At 41.9% G+C, this 19553-nt stretch overlaps 1 protein-coding gene across 3 annotated transcripts in view; it reads right to left on the minus strand.

The window, feature by feature from the left end:
• CCDC181 (coiled-coil domain containing 181) overlaps positions 1-17905 on the minus strand; it is a 33378-nt gene extending 15473 nt beyond the window's left edge. The window contains exons 1-5 of one of the 3 annotated variants that reach the window (XM_075850750.1): positions 17732-17905; positions 13095-13253; positions 6416-6555; positions 2074-2913; positions 966-1112 (exon numbers count right to left, since the gene is read on the minus strand). In XM_075850750.1, the coding sequence (XP_075706865.1) occupies positions 966-1112; positions 2074-2913; positions 6416-6529 (1101 nt within the window). In that variant the 5' untranslated portion in view covers positions 6530-6555; positions 13095-13253; positions 17732-17905. Of the gene's footprint in view, positions 1-965; positions 1113-2073; positions 2914-6415; positions 6556-13094; positions 13254-17599; positions 17650-17731 lie in introns of those variants that run through there. The other 2 variants (XM_075850749.1, XM_075850748.1) reach the window with 2 other exon arrangements.
• Positions 17906-19553: the final 1648 nt, after the last annotated feature.

The following is a 19553-nucleotide window of genomic DNA, read 5'->3' on the forward strand; positions in this document are numbered from 1 at the left end:
CTTGGACCACGAAACCTCCAAGAGTATAATTCACTTTAAAAGCAGTACCTCAAATCTCACCAACCTCCACACCCAAGAAAAACTTTTGTGATGCCAAGGCAACGTTCTAAACTTAGTAGTTGGATTTACAACTGTAGACTTACACAAAATGGTACCAAGCACCTACTTACCGTTTATGATGGTCCCTGCTCCTGGGCAGGCTTTCACACTCTCCCTGACATCATCTTTCAGCCATTTCCAGCACCTCAGTAGTCAAAGTGCAGTACTACACGTCAGAGATTCCTCTAGGGGTTAGTGTGTGGAGCAACATGTCAGAGCTCCTTCTAGCATGCGGAGCCACCTTCAAATTAGAAGACCTCCCTCTGGTGTCATATAATTCAATTGCACTGCCTATATAAGCCTCTTTCTGAGCACCAACAGTTACCAGAGTATTAGGCTCCATCCTGACTCCAACATTCTTGTTCTTGTACCTGTAATTGTCTATTTGTGTACCTGACCTTGGATTGTGACTCTGTTTCTGAACCTCTGCAGGTGACCCTTACATAGGCCTCCTTCAAATATTCTATTGGTTCTCGATTTGGCACTGCATCCTCGTACCATCTACGTTTCTCCAACTAGCCACTTTAAGGGGGCTTTTAGAGGGTTTCCGGGGCCTGTTAGGCTCTACGCCTCAAGAGTACTGCCGTTGACCCTAAACTGATGAAAAGGAATACAATACGTCCTGCCGGGTTCAGAACAGTCTTGAGCTGGTGCAGAGCATTCTGGACTCTTGACTACTTTACCCTGTGAACAGTGACTTGCTGGTGGTTTCCTCATTGAAGCCATCATTTTTTCCTGAGGAGTGGGCATCTAAGATTACTCAAACATATTACATTTAAAACTTATACAAAATAAAGTTTGATAAAAGTGGAGCTTCACTTAAAAACAGCAAAGTACAATAATGCAGATGGAATTAGACAACTCACAGGAGTGCTGCTCGTCTCCATCTCTTTTGCCTGCTGGATCCTCTTTTCCTGGACAAGTTGAGAATTTTTCCTTTGTAACCACATTTTAAAGGCTATCGCATTTCCTATCCTTTTTTGTTCTTCATGTTCTTTTCTGCGCTCTTCTTCCTATTCACAGATAATATTGGTTATAATTACAGTCAGTGTGCGATACTTTCTTTTCAATTGTACTTCACTTCTACTAATGGATGTGGTAAGGGAAAGGGATTTTAAAGCCATCACATCAATGTTTGATTGGAGTGAGTCTGACCCCCAGGACCCTTGCCAATCAACAGAATGAATTGTCCACAGCCCATTCTGCAGCTCAGCCTGATTCATTAGGCTCAGCCGCATGTACGAATGAGCGACGGTGTCTATATAAACAATGAAGGGGCTCTTTCATTCTGCTAATCTCCAGGCGGAAGGGGTCCTAGTGGTTGGATCTCCAATGATCAAACATTTATGACTTTACCTACAGATAGATCATCAATGGTTTTCACCTGGAAAATCCCTTTAAAACAAAAACATATGGTCCACAGTCAGTACAACAAGTGCCTTCAACAAAGTACTTTAGGTTCCATAACATACTACCTGATCTGAAGCAAACCGCATGCATCAATGAGTAACAACAAAGAGTAAAAATGTATGTACAGCCATAGTCAGGACCTATGTTATCAGATCAAAGGCCTGTATGGTGGTTTTCCACAGAAGTAGGTCTTGGAACACTTTTCTAAAACTAGTTGTTAAAAAAAACAAGTAGTACGTTTCTCATATTCCATAGTGGTGCGTCTTTTTGTAGAACCACTGCGGTGCATGTGAACAAACTCTAAAGATTATTACATGTACTGAAGCTGACACGTCCATGTAACACAACCCAGTTCCTGACATAACGTTGTTATTTTAATAAATATATACTGTCAATTGTTTCCAACAATAACTGTACTAAATTCAGAATTTACAATTACAAGTTTAGATTTTCATGTGCCCTTAGATTTTAGTGTCCTCCTTCAGAAATTGAGGTAATGACATATTTTAAAGGCATGAGAATATTATCTATTGGTTTGTATATGTACAAATGGATATCATTTACCTCCTTCCTAAGTCTCTCCTGCCGTTCTAGAATCCGTTTTTGTAGGTCTTTTTGTTCAGAAGAAAGGCTGAATGTCGTGTTTCTGGTTGATACACTTGCAGACTGCACTCTCCGCTGTGGCTTAACTTTATGTACAGATTTTGCTAGGTTAGCAGAGTTGGGTCGGACTCTAGGGCCAATAGGAGGTTGAGGGATGAAACCATTCATGTTATTAATGCTGGAATTTTGTTTATCTCCAATAGCTAAAGTACCAGATGTATCTGAATGTTGTGACGATTTGGAGCTGTCTTTATTGTTACTTATAGGAGGCAAAGAACATTGGTTCTCAATGTCACGTAAATTGACAAGTTCAAACTTTCCATCTTTCTCAACCAATACTCTTGAATCCTTACGTTCTTCACCAGCGCGACCATCTTCATTGCTATGTTCCTTACCATGTGCTGGAACATCATCTACTTGCAATTGAGAGATGCCATCTACAACATCATCTTCTGTGAAACTTTCAGTTCTATCACTATCAGGGTACTCTAATGGGGGAACTTCCAGATCAACCAAATTTTCCTTGAATTTGAGTTTTTTCTCTCGGTTTTCATCTACAGTTTCCATTTCCAATTTCTTGTTGGCTTCTTCTATCTTCTCTGCAATGTATCGTTTTCCCTCTTCATCTTCTATGTGAGCTTCTTCACATTCAGGTACAGAATCAAGTGTGACCTTACTATTTGTACGTGGCTCATCGTGACCGATCTTATCACCGCTGCTTGAAGACTTGTAGTTTTCATGTTCTTCTTTCAATGAATGCCTTGAGTCAAGTTTCAAATCTGTGGGCTCTTGCTCTTGACTCTTAAATAAGATACAACATAGAGAGAACACACATATTATTATGGGATCTTAAAACCAGAAATATATGCGTTAGAAGTGTGGATTAGGGTTGCAACCGGCCATGAAGAAATACAGAACAGCACTGTATTGAGGAATAAAGAAGTGTCTCACTGGACTATGCCTGCGTATAGTTCAACACCAAAAGGACAGTGGAACAAAACGATAATATAAACTGCAACCTTTATTAAAGGTGTTTTGGGGGGTTGATTCGTTGAATAAAGGGGCTGCTGCACTCGTTAATAGAGTATTCATTTTTAATTTTTTTGTATATAGAATAGAAAATCATGCCGTTTTCTAATATACATGTATTAGCAATTCTGCTCACATACCTTTCTAACACCCGTGCAGTAGAATAGCACAGCCCACAGATTAGTCCTGTGTAATGCATCCAAGGGTTAACTGAATAGGACCAAACATGGCGTTGAAACATAACCCCCCCCACGCATGTCATGTGATCCCTTATCTCCCATAGAACATATCCATGTTGTTATGTCCGCTGAGGCTGTACTCACCGGCAGCTGCGACCATGGGACACTGAAGGCTTGTCAGCGTCTCCCTCCCAGGAGACGCCAACACACGTGGCGGCGCTCTCCTGCCTCTAGGGTGCGCGCTCATCCTTGGCCTTAAAGGGCCAGCGAACACACCAGCAAAGTGTTCCCTAACCTATCCCCTTACATCCTGGACTATATAAAGAGCTCTGCCCTTTCACACCTTGCCTGAGAGTTGTTGTGGTAGTCCCATGTTAATCTAAGACGGGGCTCTCAAACAAGGCTGTCATGTGCGGCCCGCGAGGCACCGTAGAGAGGAGAGAGCAGGCCGAAGGGGGAGTGCGCGGGCGAATAACTAAGCCCGTGACGTCACTGTCCATATATGGACAGTGATGTAAGGGGCTTTCCCAGAGCCAGAGTCCCAGAGCAGAGTTTATGCTAGTGCTCTGCTCCGGTAGTCCTGCTCTGAGGAGCAGTATCCTCATATTTGGACAGTGATGTCAAGAGCAGAGCTGGAGTCCCAGTCAGAGTGCTAGAAGCGGCTCTGCTCCGGGACTCCGGCTGGGGAAGCCCCTGACATCACTGTCCATATATGGACAGTGATGTCATGAGCAGAGATGCAGACCCAAACGGAGTGCTAGTAGCGCTCTGCCCGGGACTCCGGCTCTGGGGTTGCCCCTGACATCACTGCCCATATATGGACAGCCATGTCAGGAGCTTCCCCAGAATTCCAGAGCAGAACCTATACTAGTGCTTTGCTCTGGAAGTCCGGCTCTGGAGTTGCCCCTGACATCACATTCCGGTCCAGGAGGATCCCCTGACCTCACTGTCTATGGACAGTGATGTTAGGGGCTCCTGCAGCAGAGGAATCCCCGGCCAAGGCATCGGCAACGCTCTGGCTGGGGATTCCACTCCTAGAGGGAGCCCCAATGGAGCGATCTACGGGTTGGGGGTGGCACTATCTACATGGGGTGTATGTGTGTGTGTGCCACTATCTACAGAGGGCACTGTGGCACTATCTACAGAGGGCACTGTGGCAATATGTAGGAGGGGTGTGGCATTATCTACAGGGGGCACTGTGGCATTATCTATGGGTGGGTGTGTGGCAGTATTTACAGAGGGCACTGTGGCACTATCTAAAAAGGGGCTGCCCAATCTTCATATTCTTGTGTCTGCCAAATGCTGCCAAATGAGCAGCCAGACTGCATTTAGCGACACTTAAACTGGAAAAGTTTAAACCTAGTGCTATTATTGTAGTAATGTAGTATTATTATAGTAATGTAGTGTTATAGTAATGTAGTATTGTTATAGTAATGTAGTATTATTATAGTAATGTAGTATTATAGTAATGTAGTATTGTTATAGTAATGTAGTAGTATTATAGTAATGTAGTATTATAGTAATGTAGTATTATTATAGTAATGTAGTATTGTTATAGTAATGTAGTATTATTATAGTAATGTAGTATTGTTATAGTAATGTAGTATTATTATAGTAATGTAGTATTGTTATAGTAATGTAGTATTATAGTAATGTAGTAGTATTATAGTAATGTAGTAGTATTATAGTAATATAGTATTGATATAGTAGTTCAAATAACTAATTGATTAACAATAATTTTGTATTGTATCAAATTTGAAAGTAATGCGGCCCGTCAACTTCACATTCTTTCTATGTGCGGCCGATTTACCTGGCCGAGTTTGAGACCCCTGATCTAAGCAAATGTTCCCAGTTTTCCTGTATCCTGATTCCTGCATCCCATAACTGTGTTTGTTCCTGAGCTGTATCTAGTGTTGGAGTAGTGTTGTTCCATCTGCCATGTCCCATGTCAACTGCCACACCAAACATCATCTGTGCCAAATGTCTGCTACACCATGTGCCTGCTTCTACGAGTATCTGCCAGATCATCTTCCCAGGTACTCTTACCCCAGAAACTGTTAGTGGCTGTTGTTTGGCCAGCTGCTACTCTGCTACGGCGGAGCGGCCTAGTGGGTCCACATACCCCACTAGCATGACTCATGGGTTTTCTGCATAGGACTAATGTAGAATAATGACTATTATTATGGTAATGGAAACAATGCACAGTGTATATTTACGTGTATAATGGCAGCCTGTGTCTAGATAATATTGTTAAGTTGTTACTGAAGTTAACTATTAAAAAAAAAACAACAAAAAAAAACACAAAAGGACAGGAATAAGAATGTTAGAGATGCTCCTGAAATGTGACTGACAGACATAATCCTGGAGTTGCTGAAATTATAAATATTTCTTCTCAATAACCTACTATTCACCTGATAGATACCTGAACAGCATTACCTGAATGCCAGTGGTCACATGATGTGTGGTGGGTCACATGACTGACGCCACGTTTAGTCCATTCAGTTATCCCACGGATGCATTACAGTGAACTTATCTATGTGCTATACCATTTTATTAGACAGAGGCTACTGCACTGGTATACTAAAGATATGTGAGCAGAATTATACATTCATGTATATTAGCAAATTCTATGGCTTCCTATTCTATAAAATAAATAAAAAAACAGAATACCAGACTGCACCACAGTCCCATTCACTTGAATCTCAGTCCCTTCGTTTTCTGGATTAGTTGGGTTCCAGTCAGACGTCCACTGATTATAATGTTATGGCAAATCTTAGGGATATGTTTTAGCATCCTAAAGGCCCTATTACACGAGCCAATAATAGGGCAAATGAGCGTTCATATGAACGATCGTTCCCGATCATTGCCCTGTGTAAATCATTGCCGCTCGGTTTAGTGCTGGGTGACACTCAATAGCACCCCCATGGTAGGAATTGACTCAAACATGTCTCTAACAACGCTTTTTTAATTTGAAATCAGGTCACACTTTATATGGTGTGGTCGTCCGTATTTGTTATGTCATTATTATATTTGCTGTTTCATGTTCAAATGTAAAAAAAAAATATATATATATTAAAAAAAACTGTTAATTATACCTGTGAGCCGCTATACTCCTCAGCTTCTTCATTTATTAACCAGTCAAGGTCCTTCTCAAAATCATCTTCATACTCTGCAGCTCCATCAGAATCAGATTCATCCTTTTTGCTCATTTTTTTCAAAAAACGATGCTGTTCTTCTGGAAATATAGAAATTCAAAGAAGGGATTATGTGGCAGTTATTTATTGTATGTTAATATACCACATTCAATCTTATAATAGGTTCCTGTTGCTCAAAGTAAAATTGCAGATAAAAAAGGAAAGGAGCCCTCTGTACAAGCATGAAGTGTCCGACAAGACTACAAGGATACAATTAAGGACACCAATAAATAAATTCTTAAACCCCAGACCAGATCCCGAATATCATTTCAGAGCCCAGATCAGACCCCTAAATTAGTTACAGATCCAAAATCCCTAAATTAATTTGCGACCATATATCAGACCCCTAAATTAGGGGAGTCTGGTCTAGAGTCTGAATTAAATAAGGGGCCTCGTCTGGCGTCTGAGTTATTTAGTGGTCTGAAAAAATTTGGGAGTCTGGTCTGGGGTCTAAATTAGTTTTGGGGTCTGAAGTAATTTAGGTGTTTGGTGTGGGGCCTTAGGTGGTCTGAATTTATTTATGGATCTGGTCTGAGGTCTGAATTTATTTATGGGTCTGTTCTGAATTTGTGAAGCTACAGAGGGTGGGAATGGCTGGAAAAGCAGGAGGCCAGAGATGTCTGGGCATGTCTACTGCAGAGGCTCTCATAATATATTTTTTAACACCATGTATATGGCAAACATTGTTAATTTTTTTAATGGTGGAACAAACCTTTTTAAGTTTAAGAGATGAGTGGGTACTATGGGGCAGATTTACTAATACTGGCGTTTCATACACCAGTTTTGGTTTGAAGCCTGCAGGAGTACGATGTAAACTTCAATTTGTCGCATCTTGTGCTGTCTGTGCGCCAGAAAGTGGAATCTATGTCAGCTACGAGATGGTGAAGAATTCTGTTAGAATTTTTGCCAATTTCTTGCATGAATAGTACATTTGTGGAGGACGCGGCTAATACTAAGCCACACCCATTTTTTAAAGTGTTGAGAGCGGAGTAAAACGGCAAAAGTCGCTACTTGTTGTGCAAATATGGCGTGCACCATAATTTGCTACTTTTTAATCCCAGAAAACTGACGTAATGCCGTTCTTAAATTCCCCTCTATGACTCATTACTAAAGGCAATGAAATAATTGTCGGAGGAATCAGAGCGGTGTCTTGTAACGAGCCGTGCACCTGTGTGTCCACATCATCATGGGTAAAAAAATGTATTACAATTTTTTGCTGGAAGTAAACCATGGAAGTTCAAATTGAATGACTGCAAGCAGAGATCACAAAGAACATCAGGAACTGATACAGAAAGTATCCTGGAAAATTTAAAAACATTATTTTTTTTAAACCGGAATACTTTATTAACCCCTTCCCGCAAAACGGCGTAACTGTACGTTGAGTTTTTGACTGTCTTGCTGCAACTTGACATACAGATGTGTCAGAGCATGTATCAACAGATAGCCTGCTACAACAGTCGGGATCTCACCGATCTCAGAGGTTTAACCTCTTAGATGATGTGGTCAATAGCGACCAAGGTATCTAAGGAGTTTAACAAAGAGAGGGTGCTCCTTCTGTTAACCCATCGGTTCCCCTGCGACAAAGGCCTCCGTGTCTGCCATGTATTTGTCGATTAGCCCCGGCTTAATAGGCAGGGCCTATTAGGTTGCTTGACAGGAGTATTGCAGTGTACTACTGAAGTGATCAGAAGATAGTACATTCAAGTGCCATAGTCGGACAAAAAAATAAAATAAATAATCAAATAAAGTTTCTTAAAAATAATAATAAAAAATGTAAAGTTAAAAATCATTAAAATCATTTTTTTTTCTATTAAATGTGTTTTCCACTACCGGACAACCGATAACCTATCCACCGGATAGGTAATCAGTATATGATCGGTGCGTGCCCGACACCCAGACCCCGCACCGATTAGCTGCTCTGGCTGCCTACAGGCACCAGATGTCATTGCACAGTATGCAGTGTACGGAGTTGGAAGCAGTTGGCTCAGTACATTGCATAGCGGCCGTGCTACAGAGCTGCAGCTCTGCTCCTATTCACTTGGACGTCACCATGAACGTCTGGTGCCCAGAGGCAGCCGGAGCTGCTGATCAGTGCGGGATCCGGGTGTCGGACACGCGCCGATCATATACTGATGACCTATCCGGTGGATAGGTCAACAGTTGTCCGGTAGTGGATAAGCCCTTTAAAGCTAAAATAGTAAAATTTAAAAAATATATACATATTTGGTATCTCTGCGTTCGTAACAACGTGTATAATAAAGTTAAAATATTATTGATACCGCAGTGAACGCTATTAAAAAAAAAATCCCCAAAAACAGTGGCGGAATTGCTATTTTTTCTTATTACCTGAATTTTTACGTACATACACATCATCGGAAGGGTCAGCTATGAGGTGCATGTGCGTGATGGTGACCATGCGGTCACCGCATGTGGGCGTGATTCAGTCCGCATGCGGCCATCGCAGAGTCAGAATCCTTACTAACATAGATATTTGGCCAATCCAGACTTGCACGCTGTTTAAAGTCTCTGGGTTGCAGGATGATATGGCTACAATCTTTGCCTCCTAAATGACCTGTTTGTTCCGGATCTAATCTGTGTAATCTAATCAAGAATTTATGTAAAATATTTCCTCTTCATTTCTTACCCACTTAATCAATAATTACTTTTCCTCCCTTTAATCTGTCTAAACAAATCATTGTGAGGCTGCTAGGATAAGCAGGACTGTGTACAAGCAGAGCAGAGATAAGGAGATGGTTGCTCAGAAAGCAAAGACATCTAGAAATGTGGCTCGCAGCTCGCAAGAGCAGCCGCTAGGTAACAATGACCATCAGATCCTCACAAACAATTTTTCTAACCTCCAATCATTCGTCGGTGGTTTGATATATTATTCCCTATAAACGGGTAGTGGAGTTGTGAAAGTTGTACAAAACATAATGTTGAATGTGTTTCTAATTCAGTTTTTGGCGTTTTATACTGCAGTTGTGATTAATTTATTTTTAATATGCATTTTTAGGTTGTGAACTCTGAATAATTGAAATTAATCTGTCTGCCAGAGAACATCATGCCATAAAAAAAAAAAATACTAGAGCAGGGGCACTGTGACTGACTGAGACCTCAATGGGGCCATGCACACTTCAGTTTTTTTGACGGTCCCGTTGCTCCGTTCCGATCCAAAGTAGAGCATGTCCTACTTTGGTCCGAGATTCCGTGACCGTGAGGCCCATGCAAGTCAATGGAGCCGTCAAAAAAACTGGAGGCACACGGAAGGCATCCGTGTGCCGTCCGTGTGTGACGGAGCCGTTGCCTAGCAATGGTCGGGCGGGCAGAAATACATTACAGAAATATTACACTAATCGGCAGCCACTTGTCTCTATCAATCACTGATAGAGAAAAGAGGCTGCTGATTAAAAATAAAATAAAAAGTAGTTCATACGTACCCGGTCGTTGTCGGTGACGAGTCCATCTTCTTCCTCCAGTCCGACCTTCCTGTATGACACGGTAGCCTGTGATTGGCTGCAGAGGCCGCTACAGCCTGTGATTGGCTGCAGAGGCGGTCACATGGGATGAAGCGTCATCCCTGGAGGCCGGCCTTCTGACGTCATCCTGACGTGCGTGACCGCCACTACAGCCTGTGATTGGCTGCAGCAGTGACATGGATGAAACGTCATCGCTGGAGGCCGGACAGGAGGAATGTAAATATGAACTTATTATTTATTTATTTTTATTTCATTAAAATTTTATTTTCCGAGCGCCGAGCATGGTACTGTCCAGGGACATTGGGCAAATGAAAGATGTGCTGTGGTACGTGAAGTTCACTGCATATACAAGCCCCTTTTTCCGATCTCCAAAAGTTTAAAAGTTTAATTATACAGCTCAAAATGTTTGGGAATTCCCATTTCAAGTAAAATGTACTAGCAATGAAAAAAGTCAAATAGCATCCTGCTGTTTAACCCTTTCACGACCAATGACGAAAATGAACGTCATGGTCGGCTGCTAATTCCCGCACCATGACGTTCATTTTCGTCAGTATTTCAAACTGTCACTCTGTGTGAACACAGAGTGACAGGCCCGCGCTGCCAGCTGTCCTAGACAGCTGACACATCAGTCTCGCCGGACAGCGGACCATCGCCGCTGCTTACGGCAATTAACCCCTTAAGTGCGGCGACGGATTGCCGTCGCCGCATTTAAGTGGTTTGAAGCACATCAGCAGCCCCCACGAAGTGATTGTGGGGGCTACCGATGCTTGTCGCAGGTTGCCATGTACGGAAGCCTCAGAGGAACAGCCTCCGGCCGTTCCTCCTCGGCTTCCTGTCAGAGTGACAGTTTTACGTCGCAATGACAGTTAGAGTACATTACACTACGTGTGTAGTGTAATGTACTCTAGCAGCGATCAAAGCTGCAAGACTAAGTGTCCCCTAGTGGGACAAGTAAAAAAAGTAAAAATAAGTAATAAAAATGTTTTAAAAAAAGTGTAAAAATAAAAGTTATAAGTTCTATAAACACTAAATGCTTTTTTTCCCTATAATAAGACTTTTATTATAGAAAAAAAATGAACACTTGAAAAAAGTACACATATTTGGTATCACCGCGTTCGTAACGACCCCAACTATAAAACTGTAATGTTATTTTTCCCGCACGATGAACACCCCAAAAAAAATCAATTAAAAACTACGACAGAATCGCAATTTTTTTGGTCACCACCGCTCCCTAAATAAAGAATAAAAAGTGATCAAAAAGTCGCATGTACCCAAAAATAGTACCAATAAAAACTTCAATCCGTCCCGCAAAAAACAAGCCCTTACACAGCTTTTTTGACTAAAAAATTAACAAATTATGGCTCTCAGAATATGGTGACACAGAAAATTATTTTTTTTATAAATAAGTGATTTTATTGTGCAAACGCAAAAAAAAGGACCAAACCTATATACATCTGGTATCGCCGTAATCGTACCAACCCGCAGAATAAAGTAAAAATGTCATTTATAGCGTACGGTGAGCGCCGCAAAAAGAAAACCTAAAAAACGGTGTCAGAATTCCTGTTTTTTGCTCAGGATTGCAAAGAAATTGAATAAAATGTGATAAAAAAAAAATTCGCATGTACCCCAAAATAGTACCAATGAAAACTACAGATTGTCCCGCAACAAATAAGCCCTCACAGGGCTCCGGTGGTGAAAAAATAAAAAAGTTCTGGCTTTCAGAATATGGCGATGCAAAATGTGCAGAGTGTCCAAAAGCGGATAAGATCGGGCACCATTTATCAGTGCGACACGGTCCACATATCTGCGGATTATTATTTATTTACTGCATTATTATACCCTCTTATTATGCCCTGATGTACTCCGCACAGATTACACATACCCCCCACATTATAAACTGAAATACCAGCGAAATCCCAAACAAAACTACAGCCAAGCAAAATCTGGGCTCCAAAAGCAAAATGGCGTCCTTCCCTTCTGAGCCCTGCAGCGTGCCCAAGCAGCAGTTTGCGCCCACACATATGGCATCGCCATACCCAAGAGAACCCGCTTAACATTTTATGAGGTATTTGTCTTCTGTGGCACAAACTGGGCACGACATATTATGCACTAAAATGGCATATCAGTGGAAAATTAAAATTTTCACTTTGAACCATCCGCTGTGCATTAACATCTTTGCGCACTATGACTTAATTGCCCGTCATTGTGCGTCGGTTGATGTATGGAGCCGGCTCACGTGCAGTGCCCGCTCCATACGCTGCGGGTGTCAGCTGTGTATTACAGCTGACACTCGGGACTAACGGACAGGTACAGCGATCGCTCTGTTACAGAAGCCTGTAAGAATAACAATATACTGCAATACATTAGTATTGCAGTGTATTGTACCAGTGATCCAATGATCGCTGGATCAAGTCCCCTAAGGGGATTAATTAATAAAATGTGTAGAAGAATTATAGTTATTAGTAGTGAGAATTATTTTTTTTAAAGTAAAAAAAAAATCAAATCACCTTTTCCCATTTTTCTTCTAAAGTAATGTAAAAAAATTAACAAAATTGGTATCGCTATGTCCGTAAAAGTCCGAACTATTACAATATACCCTTATTTAATTTGCACAGTGCACACCTTAAAAAAATTTAATAATTGAAACCGCCAAAATCGCTGTTTTGTTTTTTTTGTCACCTTCGCTCTAAAAAAAAAGTAATACAACTTTTGAATCACTTTTTATGTACCAAAAAATGGTACCAATAAAAACTGCAGCTCCTCCCGCAAGAAATAAGCCCTCACACCACTCTATTGATGGAAAAATAAAAAAGTTATGGCTCTTGGAAAGCGGGGAGTGAAAATCTAAAATAAGAAAGCAAAAAATGGATCAGTCCTGAAAGGGTTAATTCATTTCTAATGAAAAAACGTATGACCACAAGTGGGGTATTTCCGTACTCGGGAAAAATTGCTTTATAAAAAATGGTTGTTTTTTTTTCCTCCTTTATCCCTTGTGAAAATGAGAAAATGCAACATTTTAGTGGAAAAAATTGTGATATTCATTTTCACGGCCTAATTCTAATAAACTCTGCAAAAGACCCGTGGGGTGTAAATGCTCACTATACCTCTAGAAAAATTCCTTGAAGGTTTTTCCAAAATGGGGTCACTTTTGGTGGGTTTCCACTGTTTTGGTCCATCCAGTGCATTGCAAATGCGACTTGGCACCGAAAACCATTCCAGCAAAATCAGAAATCCAAATGGCACTCCTTCCCTTCTGAGCCCTGCTGTGGGTCAAAACAGCAGTTTATTACCACATATGGGGTATTGTCGTAATCGGGAGACACTGCTTTACAAATGTTGAGGTGCATTTTCTTCGTTATTCCTTGTAAATATTAAAAATGTCTATGTTGTTTCAGAAAAAAAGTACATTGAAATTTTTACAGACTAATTCCAATATATTTAGCGAAAAACCTGTGTGGTCAAAATGCTAACTATACCCCTAGATAAATACCTTAAGGGGTCTAGTTTTCGAAATGGGGTCGTTTATGGGGAGTTTCTATCGTTCTGGAAGCTCAAAGCTTCTCCAAATGTACAGTGGGGCCTAAAACATTTTCAAGCAAAATATGAGTCCTGAAAGCCTCCGGGTGCTCCCTTCATTTGGGGCCCTGCCGTGTGTCCAAACAACGCATTAGGGCCACAATGTGGGTATTTTTGAAAACAGGAGAAAGAGGGTGATAGATTTTGGGGTGTGTTTCTTCATTTTCATGTTCGCTTTACAAAGAAATCGGTCTTCAAACTAATATTTTTATGAAAAAAGTGAAATTTTTTTTTTTTTCACCTGTTATGCATTAAATTTAGCAAAAAACTGTGGGGTCAAAATACTTACTATACACCTAAATAATTACGTTATGGGGTCTAGTTTTCTAAATGGTGTTGTTTATGGGGAGTTTCTATCGTTCTGGCAGCTCAAATCCTCTCCAAATGTACAGTGGGTCCTAAAACATTTTCAAGCAAAATATGAGTCCTGAAAGCCTCCGGGTGCTCCCTTCCTTTTGGGCCCTGCCGTGTGTCCAGGCAGTGCATTAGGGCCACAATGTGGGTATTTTTGAAAACAGGGGAAACAGGGTGATCGATTTTGTGGTGTGTTTCTTCATTCTCATGTTCGCTTTACAAAGAAATCGGTCTTCAAACTAATACTTTTATGAGAAAAGTGAAATTATTATTTTTTTCACCTGTTATGCATTAAATTTAGCAAAAAACTGTGGGGTCAAAATACTTACTATACCCCTAGATAAATACCTTAAGGGGTCTAGTTTTCTAAATGGGGTCACTTGTGGGGGTTTCCACCATTCTGACACCTATGAGCCTCTGAAAACCTGGCTTGGTGCAGGAAAACAAAATGTACTTCAAAATTTATAAAATGATTATTCAATTTGTAAGTCCTCTAAATTGCTGAAAATGTATTTTTTTTTTTCAAAAGTGCTGCCAAAATAGAGTAAAGAGATGGAAATATATATTTAATTAAAAAAATTGTACAGTATTTGTGTACATATGTGACATATTGCAGTTAAAAATAGGGAAAAATGATAATTTTTACAAAATTTCTTCTATTTTTCTATTTATTAATTCATTTCCGCAAATTGTATCAGTCTACTTTTACCACTAAAATAAAGTACAACATGTGACAAAAAACAATGTCAGAATTACTTGGATATTCAAAACTTTCACAGAGTTATTCTCTGATAAAGTCAGACATACCAGATTTAACAAATCTGGCTTGGTCATTAAGGTACAAACAGGCCCGGTAATTAAGGGGTTAAAGAGCTGGCTGATGCTTCTGGTCTCTTGCAGCAGTCTGTGTAAATCTTCAAAGAGTTTGCTGTGAGGGCTCCGTGATTTAAGGCACTATATAGCTGAGAACTCACGTTGTAGTTCAAATGCAATTTTTTTTTTTTACGAAAATCACAGTAAAATCGTGCTGTTTTGCCTGAATTCCTTGCAAAATTTCCATTTGAATCACAACATGAATTCTCAGCTCAATAGTGTGCCTACCTTAGGGTATGTTCACACGTGGCAGGTACGCTGCTGATTTTCAGTGTAGAAAGTCCACAGCTTTTTCAGTAGCAGCAAAGTGGATGAGATTTGAACAAAAATGGAAAAAAGTCTGCTCAGAATACATGAGTAAATTGATCTGTGGTGCAGATTTAAATGTCCATTGTTGCGGATTTTGCTGCGGATTAGCTGTGTATCTGCATCAAAATCAGCGAATTAAAAAGAAAAAAGGCACTATTTTGGACGTTTAAGAGGTTGTATCAGAATCGGAAACGATCACCTATCCACAGGATAAGAGATAATTGTCTGATCGCTGGCAGCCCAGTGACTGCGAGAACGGGAGTCCCGATCCCCCACCGTTAATCCTCAATGCACCCACTGCAGTGTGGAGGAGCTTGAATGGAGTGACAGACAAGCATGCACACGCCACTCCATTCAATGTCTACGGGTCTAATGGGAGCAGTCGAGCGATGTACTCGGCTGTTTCTGTCATTCTTAGGGTATGTGCACACACACTAATTACGTCCGTAATTGACGGACGTATTTCGGCCGCAAGTAGTGGACCGAACACAGTGCAGGGAGCCGGGCTCCTAGCATCATAGTTATGTACGATGCTAGGAGTCCCTGCCTCGCTGCAGGACAGCTGTCCCGTACTGTAATCATGTTTTCAGTACGGGACAGTAGTTCCACGGAGAGGCAGGGACTCCTAGCATCGTACATAAGTATGATGCTAGGAGCCCGGCTCCCTGCACTGTGTTCGGTCCGGTACTTGCGGCCGAAATACGTCCGTCAATTACGGACGTAATTAGTGTGTGTGCACATACCCTTATAGACTTTGAATAAAGCAGCAGCGTGAGTGCTCGACCAACACTCCATTCAAAGTTCGATCACAGTGAAGAGAAACCGGAGTTTCAGTACTCCAGTTCTTACAATCGGTGGAGATCCAAGCGATCACAATCCTCACCGATCCTGTGGCTCTGTGATAATTGTCGATTCTGGTACAACCCCTTTAAAATAAAAAATTAAAATACTTTCCTCTCCTGGCACTCCCAATACCAATGCATCCCTGATCCCGTGGCTGATCTCTGTACAGACAGCCACCAATCACAGGCTGCAGAAGACACCTCTGATGAAACCCCATCACAGGAGACCGGCTATACAGAGACTAGCCCGGCGAGCAGAGACGCGTTGCTATTTGAGTGCAGTTTTTTTTTCTCTGTTGGCTGTTTTCCATAGTAGAAAATCCCAAAATTAGCACGATTGGGTGTGGATAATCCGGAGGATTTCTCCACGGTATCTGGGTAGGGTAGGATATGTTGCAGAATTTTCCGTAGCATATCCGACCCGTGTAAAAACATATCCTAAGGGTATGTGCACACACACTAATTACGTCCGTAATTGACGGACGTATTTCGGCCGCAAGTAGTGGACCGAACACAGTGCAGGGAGCCGGGCTCCTAGCATCATACTTATGTACGATGCTAGGAGTCCCTGCCTCTCCGTGGAACTACTGTCCCGTACTGAAAACATGATTAGAGTACGGGACAGTTGTCCTGCAGAGAGGCAGGGACTCCTAGCGTCGTACATAAGTATGATGCTAGGAGCCCGGCTCCCTGCACTGTGTTCGGTCCGGGACTTGCGGCCGAAATACGTCCGTCAATTACGGACGTAATTAGTGTGTGTGCACATACCCTAAAAGAGAACAACTCTGTGAAGACTTACAAAGATTGCTGCCGGCGAGCAGGAGGAATCATTAATACAACTTTTATATGTCAAAGAAATCTTCACAAGAATGGAGACGCCTCCTAATATATTTATACTTTTATTTTTCCTGTCAAATTCTTATCTTTATATTATAATATTTTCGGTGACGCTTTTTCCTAAAAACGCAGAAAAAAAAAGGCAGAAGAATACGACTGGTATCCATTTAGATACCATAAGTAAACATTAAAGGGCGATTGAACTACCCATCAATGGAAGGCAACCGGGTTCCTGCTGAGTGATCATGATGTGCCCTGTGCATGCCCAGAATACTGGGAAGACTTGTAGTCATTGGCACTGAACGACAGCACTAATAACACAAGCAACAGACCTGTACTATGGCAGTCAGCAGGAGCTGCACTGGAGCTCTGTAGTAGAGGGAGCTCTGAGGATCTGCTTATTTATACAAATGATGTCACAAACAGCTAAACAGAGGAACAAGCAACTTTTATGACAAATAGACATTAAATATATAATATAATTCAGCTTAATTTAATTCTATAACAATAAATTCCAGTATGTTAAGATTTTCCAGGTTCGTCTATGTCCTAACTTCTACACTCAATAATGATGAATATAATAATGCACTATGCATAAATCCATGTGAAGCCGGATCAGTAATCTGTACGACGCCGTGGTATATGTTGGCGTTATATAAATACACTGAGATCAATTTAATCTGAAATCCAAGTTAATGATAAATGAAATATATATATAATCATAAATCCAAGGTAATGAGATTATATATATATAATCATAAATCCAAGGTAATGAGATTATATATATATACATCATGAATCGAAGCAGTTCTACTCACCCCTCAGTACCATTCCACTGCACGCACAGCTCTCCCTCACCACTAAGCTATAAGGCTCAGGAGACATTAATGACAGCTGCCATGACAACAACCCAAGCTGCCGGTGTCCCCGCCCCTCGATACTATCCTCACCTGTGAAGTCTGGCTGCAGCGGAGAGTCGCAGACAATGTATCGTGGTAATGGTCCAGGGGGCTGCCCGTTCACACATGAGCATCCCGGGAGCCACCACCACCGCCGATCTCCGCCTCACGGAGCTTTCATCCCCAGGAAAGCTGTCGCGTCTCCATAGAGACCGAGGAGATGACGTCACGTAAGCTCTCGCGAGATCTGGATGTGGGTCTGCGCTGTATGGGTGTGTGACGGCAGTGGCCGCCCTCCTGTAAGAGAAGAGACGGGGAACAGTTGTGTTTTACATTTCTGTGTAAACATTTTAATGGAGCCTCCATAGGAATGGAGCGGTAGTGCGCATGCTCGACCACCGCTCCATTCATTTCTAAGGGAGTGCCAAGCTCTTTCTTCGGGAGTCCCATAGAAATTAATGGAGCGGTGGCCGAGCATGCGCACTACCGCTCTATTCCTATGGGACTCCGAAGAACGGCAAGGTAAAACCCGTTTTCATGATCGGTGCGGCACGGGGTCCCAGACAGTGGTCGGACCCCCACCGAGTGGATATTTATCACCTACCCTGTGAACATGAAGAGGTCACCTAGGACACTGATCTGAATCCTGCTACTTCATCGGGGCCCTAGAGCTTCAAGTTATACCTGCCAAATCCCTAGTATTTTTTACCCACTGATGTCAATGGGGAAACTGTGACTGCTACCATGCAGATACTCTAGAGCAGTGTGTTCCTTTGCTCGGTCTTTGGGCATTGACTTTTTATGTCTCTTGTTGCATGAGGGTTGTACTTTCTATTATTTGGTGTTCCTTTTCCAAGTGTCTAGCTGAACATTCTTGACTACTAAAAGATGATCTGATTGCCTTCTGGCTGCTGTGTTGGTCCAGCCATCTGTCATCTGCCTGTAGGTTCCACATGTATGTATGGCCTGTGGACATTGTAGTTGCCAAGGGGCAAGTGAACAGGAACATGCATTTCCATGAGTGCTTGGGTCATGTTCTTTCCTGTCCCTCTGCTGTTATGCCTATATGTCACCTTGCTGTCATTTTACCAATACTGTCATAGTGACCCTAACCTGTTTTTGCTGTGTCTGTAAGGACCCCCCCCCATCCCTCCGTCACAGCAGAAATAGGTTGGTGTCACTATGACCGTATCGGAGAGATGGCTGCAGACAGGCTCATGAAGGAGAAGATTAGTATATACAAAATTAAAGTGTAACTAAACTTTCAGAAAATGTCTGACATGTCATAGTAACAGAAGCTTTGATCGGTGGGGGTCTGAGCACTGAGACCCCCACTGATCGCTAAAACGAAGCATTCAAAGCTTTTCTCGGAAAGCCAAGGTAACAGTCTGCAAACTCAAAAAAAAAGCCGATCAGGGCTTGTTCTCGTCACCGTTCACTTTCCACTCCGGGGTTCCGGGGAGGTTTCCGTCGTGGCACCCCGCAACGGAAAGTCAAATGGAAACCACATTTTCCGTTTGCATCACCATTGATATCAATGGTGACGGAAACACTGCTAATGGTTTCCGTTTGTCACCGTTCTGGCAGGTTTCTGTTTTTCCGACGGAATCAATAGCGGAGTTGAAAAATTGTTCATGTTGTGAGAAATATCTGTGTGTATATGATGCTTTCCCCATCATCATTACTTCCCCTTGACCGGCCATAATATCCAACTGTATCTGTGGGTGAATGAGGAAGCTGAGGCCTCGATAGTGCAGTGAACAGAACCACATGACACCTGCAGGTGTACAGAAAAGGGCACTACCAGTGTTAGGCCCTGTTCACACAGAGTTTTTTTTTGGTGCGTTTTTTGATGCAGAAACCGCGTCGAAAA

Source organism: Rhinoderma darwinii, chromosome 2, assembly GCF_050947455.1.
Source record: "Rhinoderma darwinii isolate aRhiDar2 chromosome 2, aRhiDar2.hap1, whole genome shotgun sequence".
NCBI lineage: Eukaryota > Metazoa > Chordata > Amphibia > Anura > Rhinodermatidae > Rhinoderma > Rhinoderma darwinii.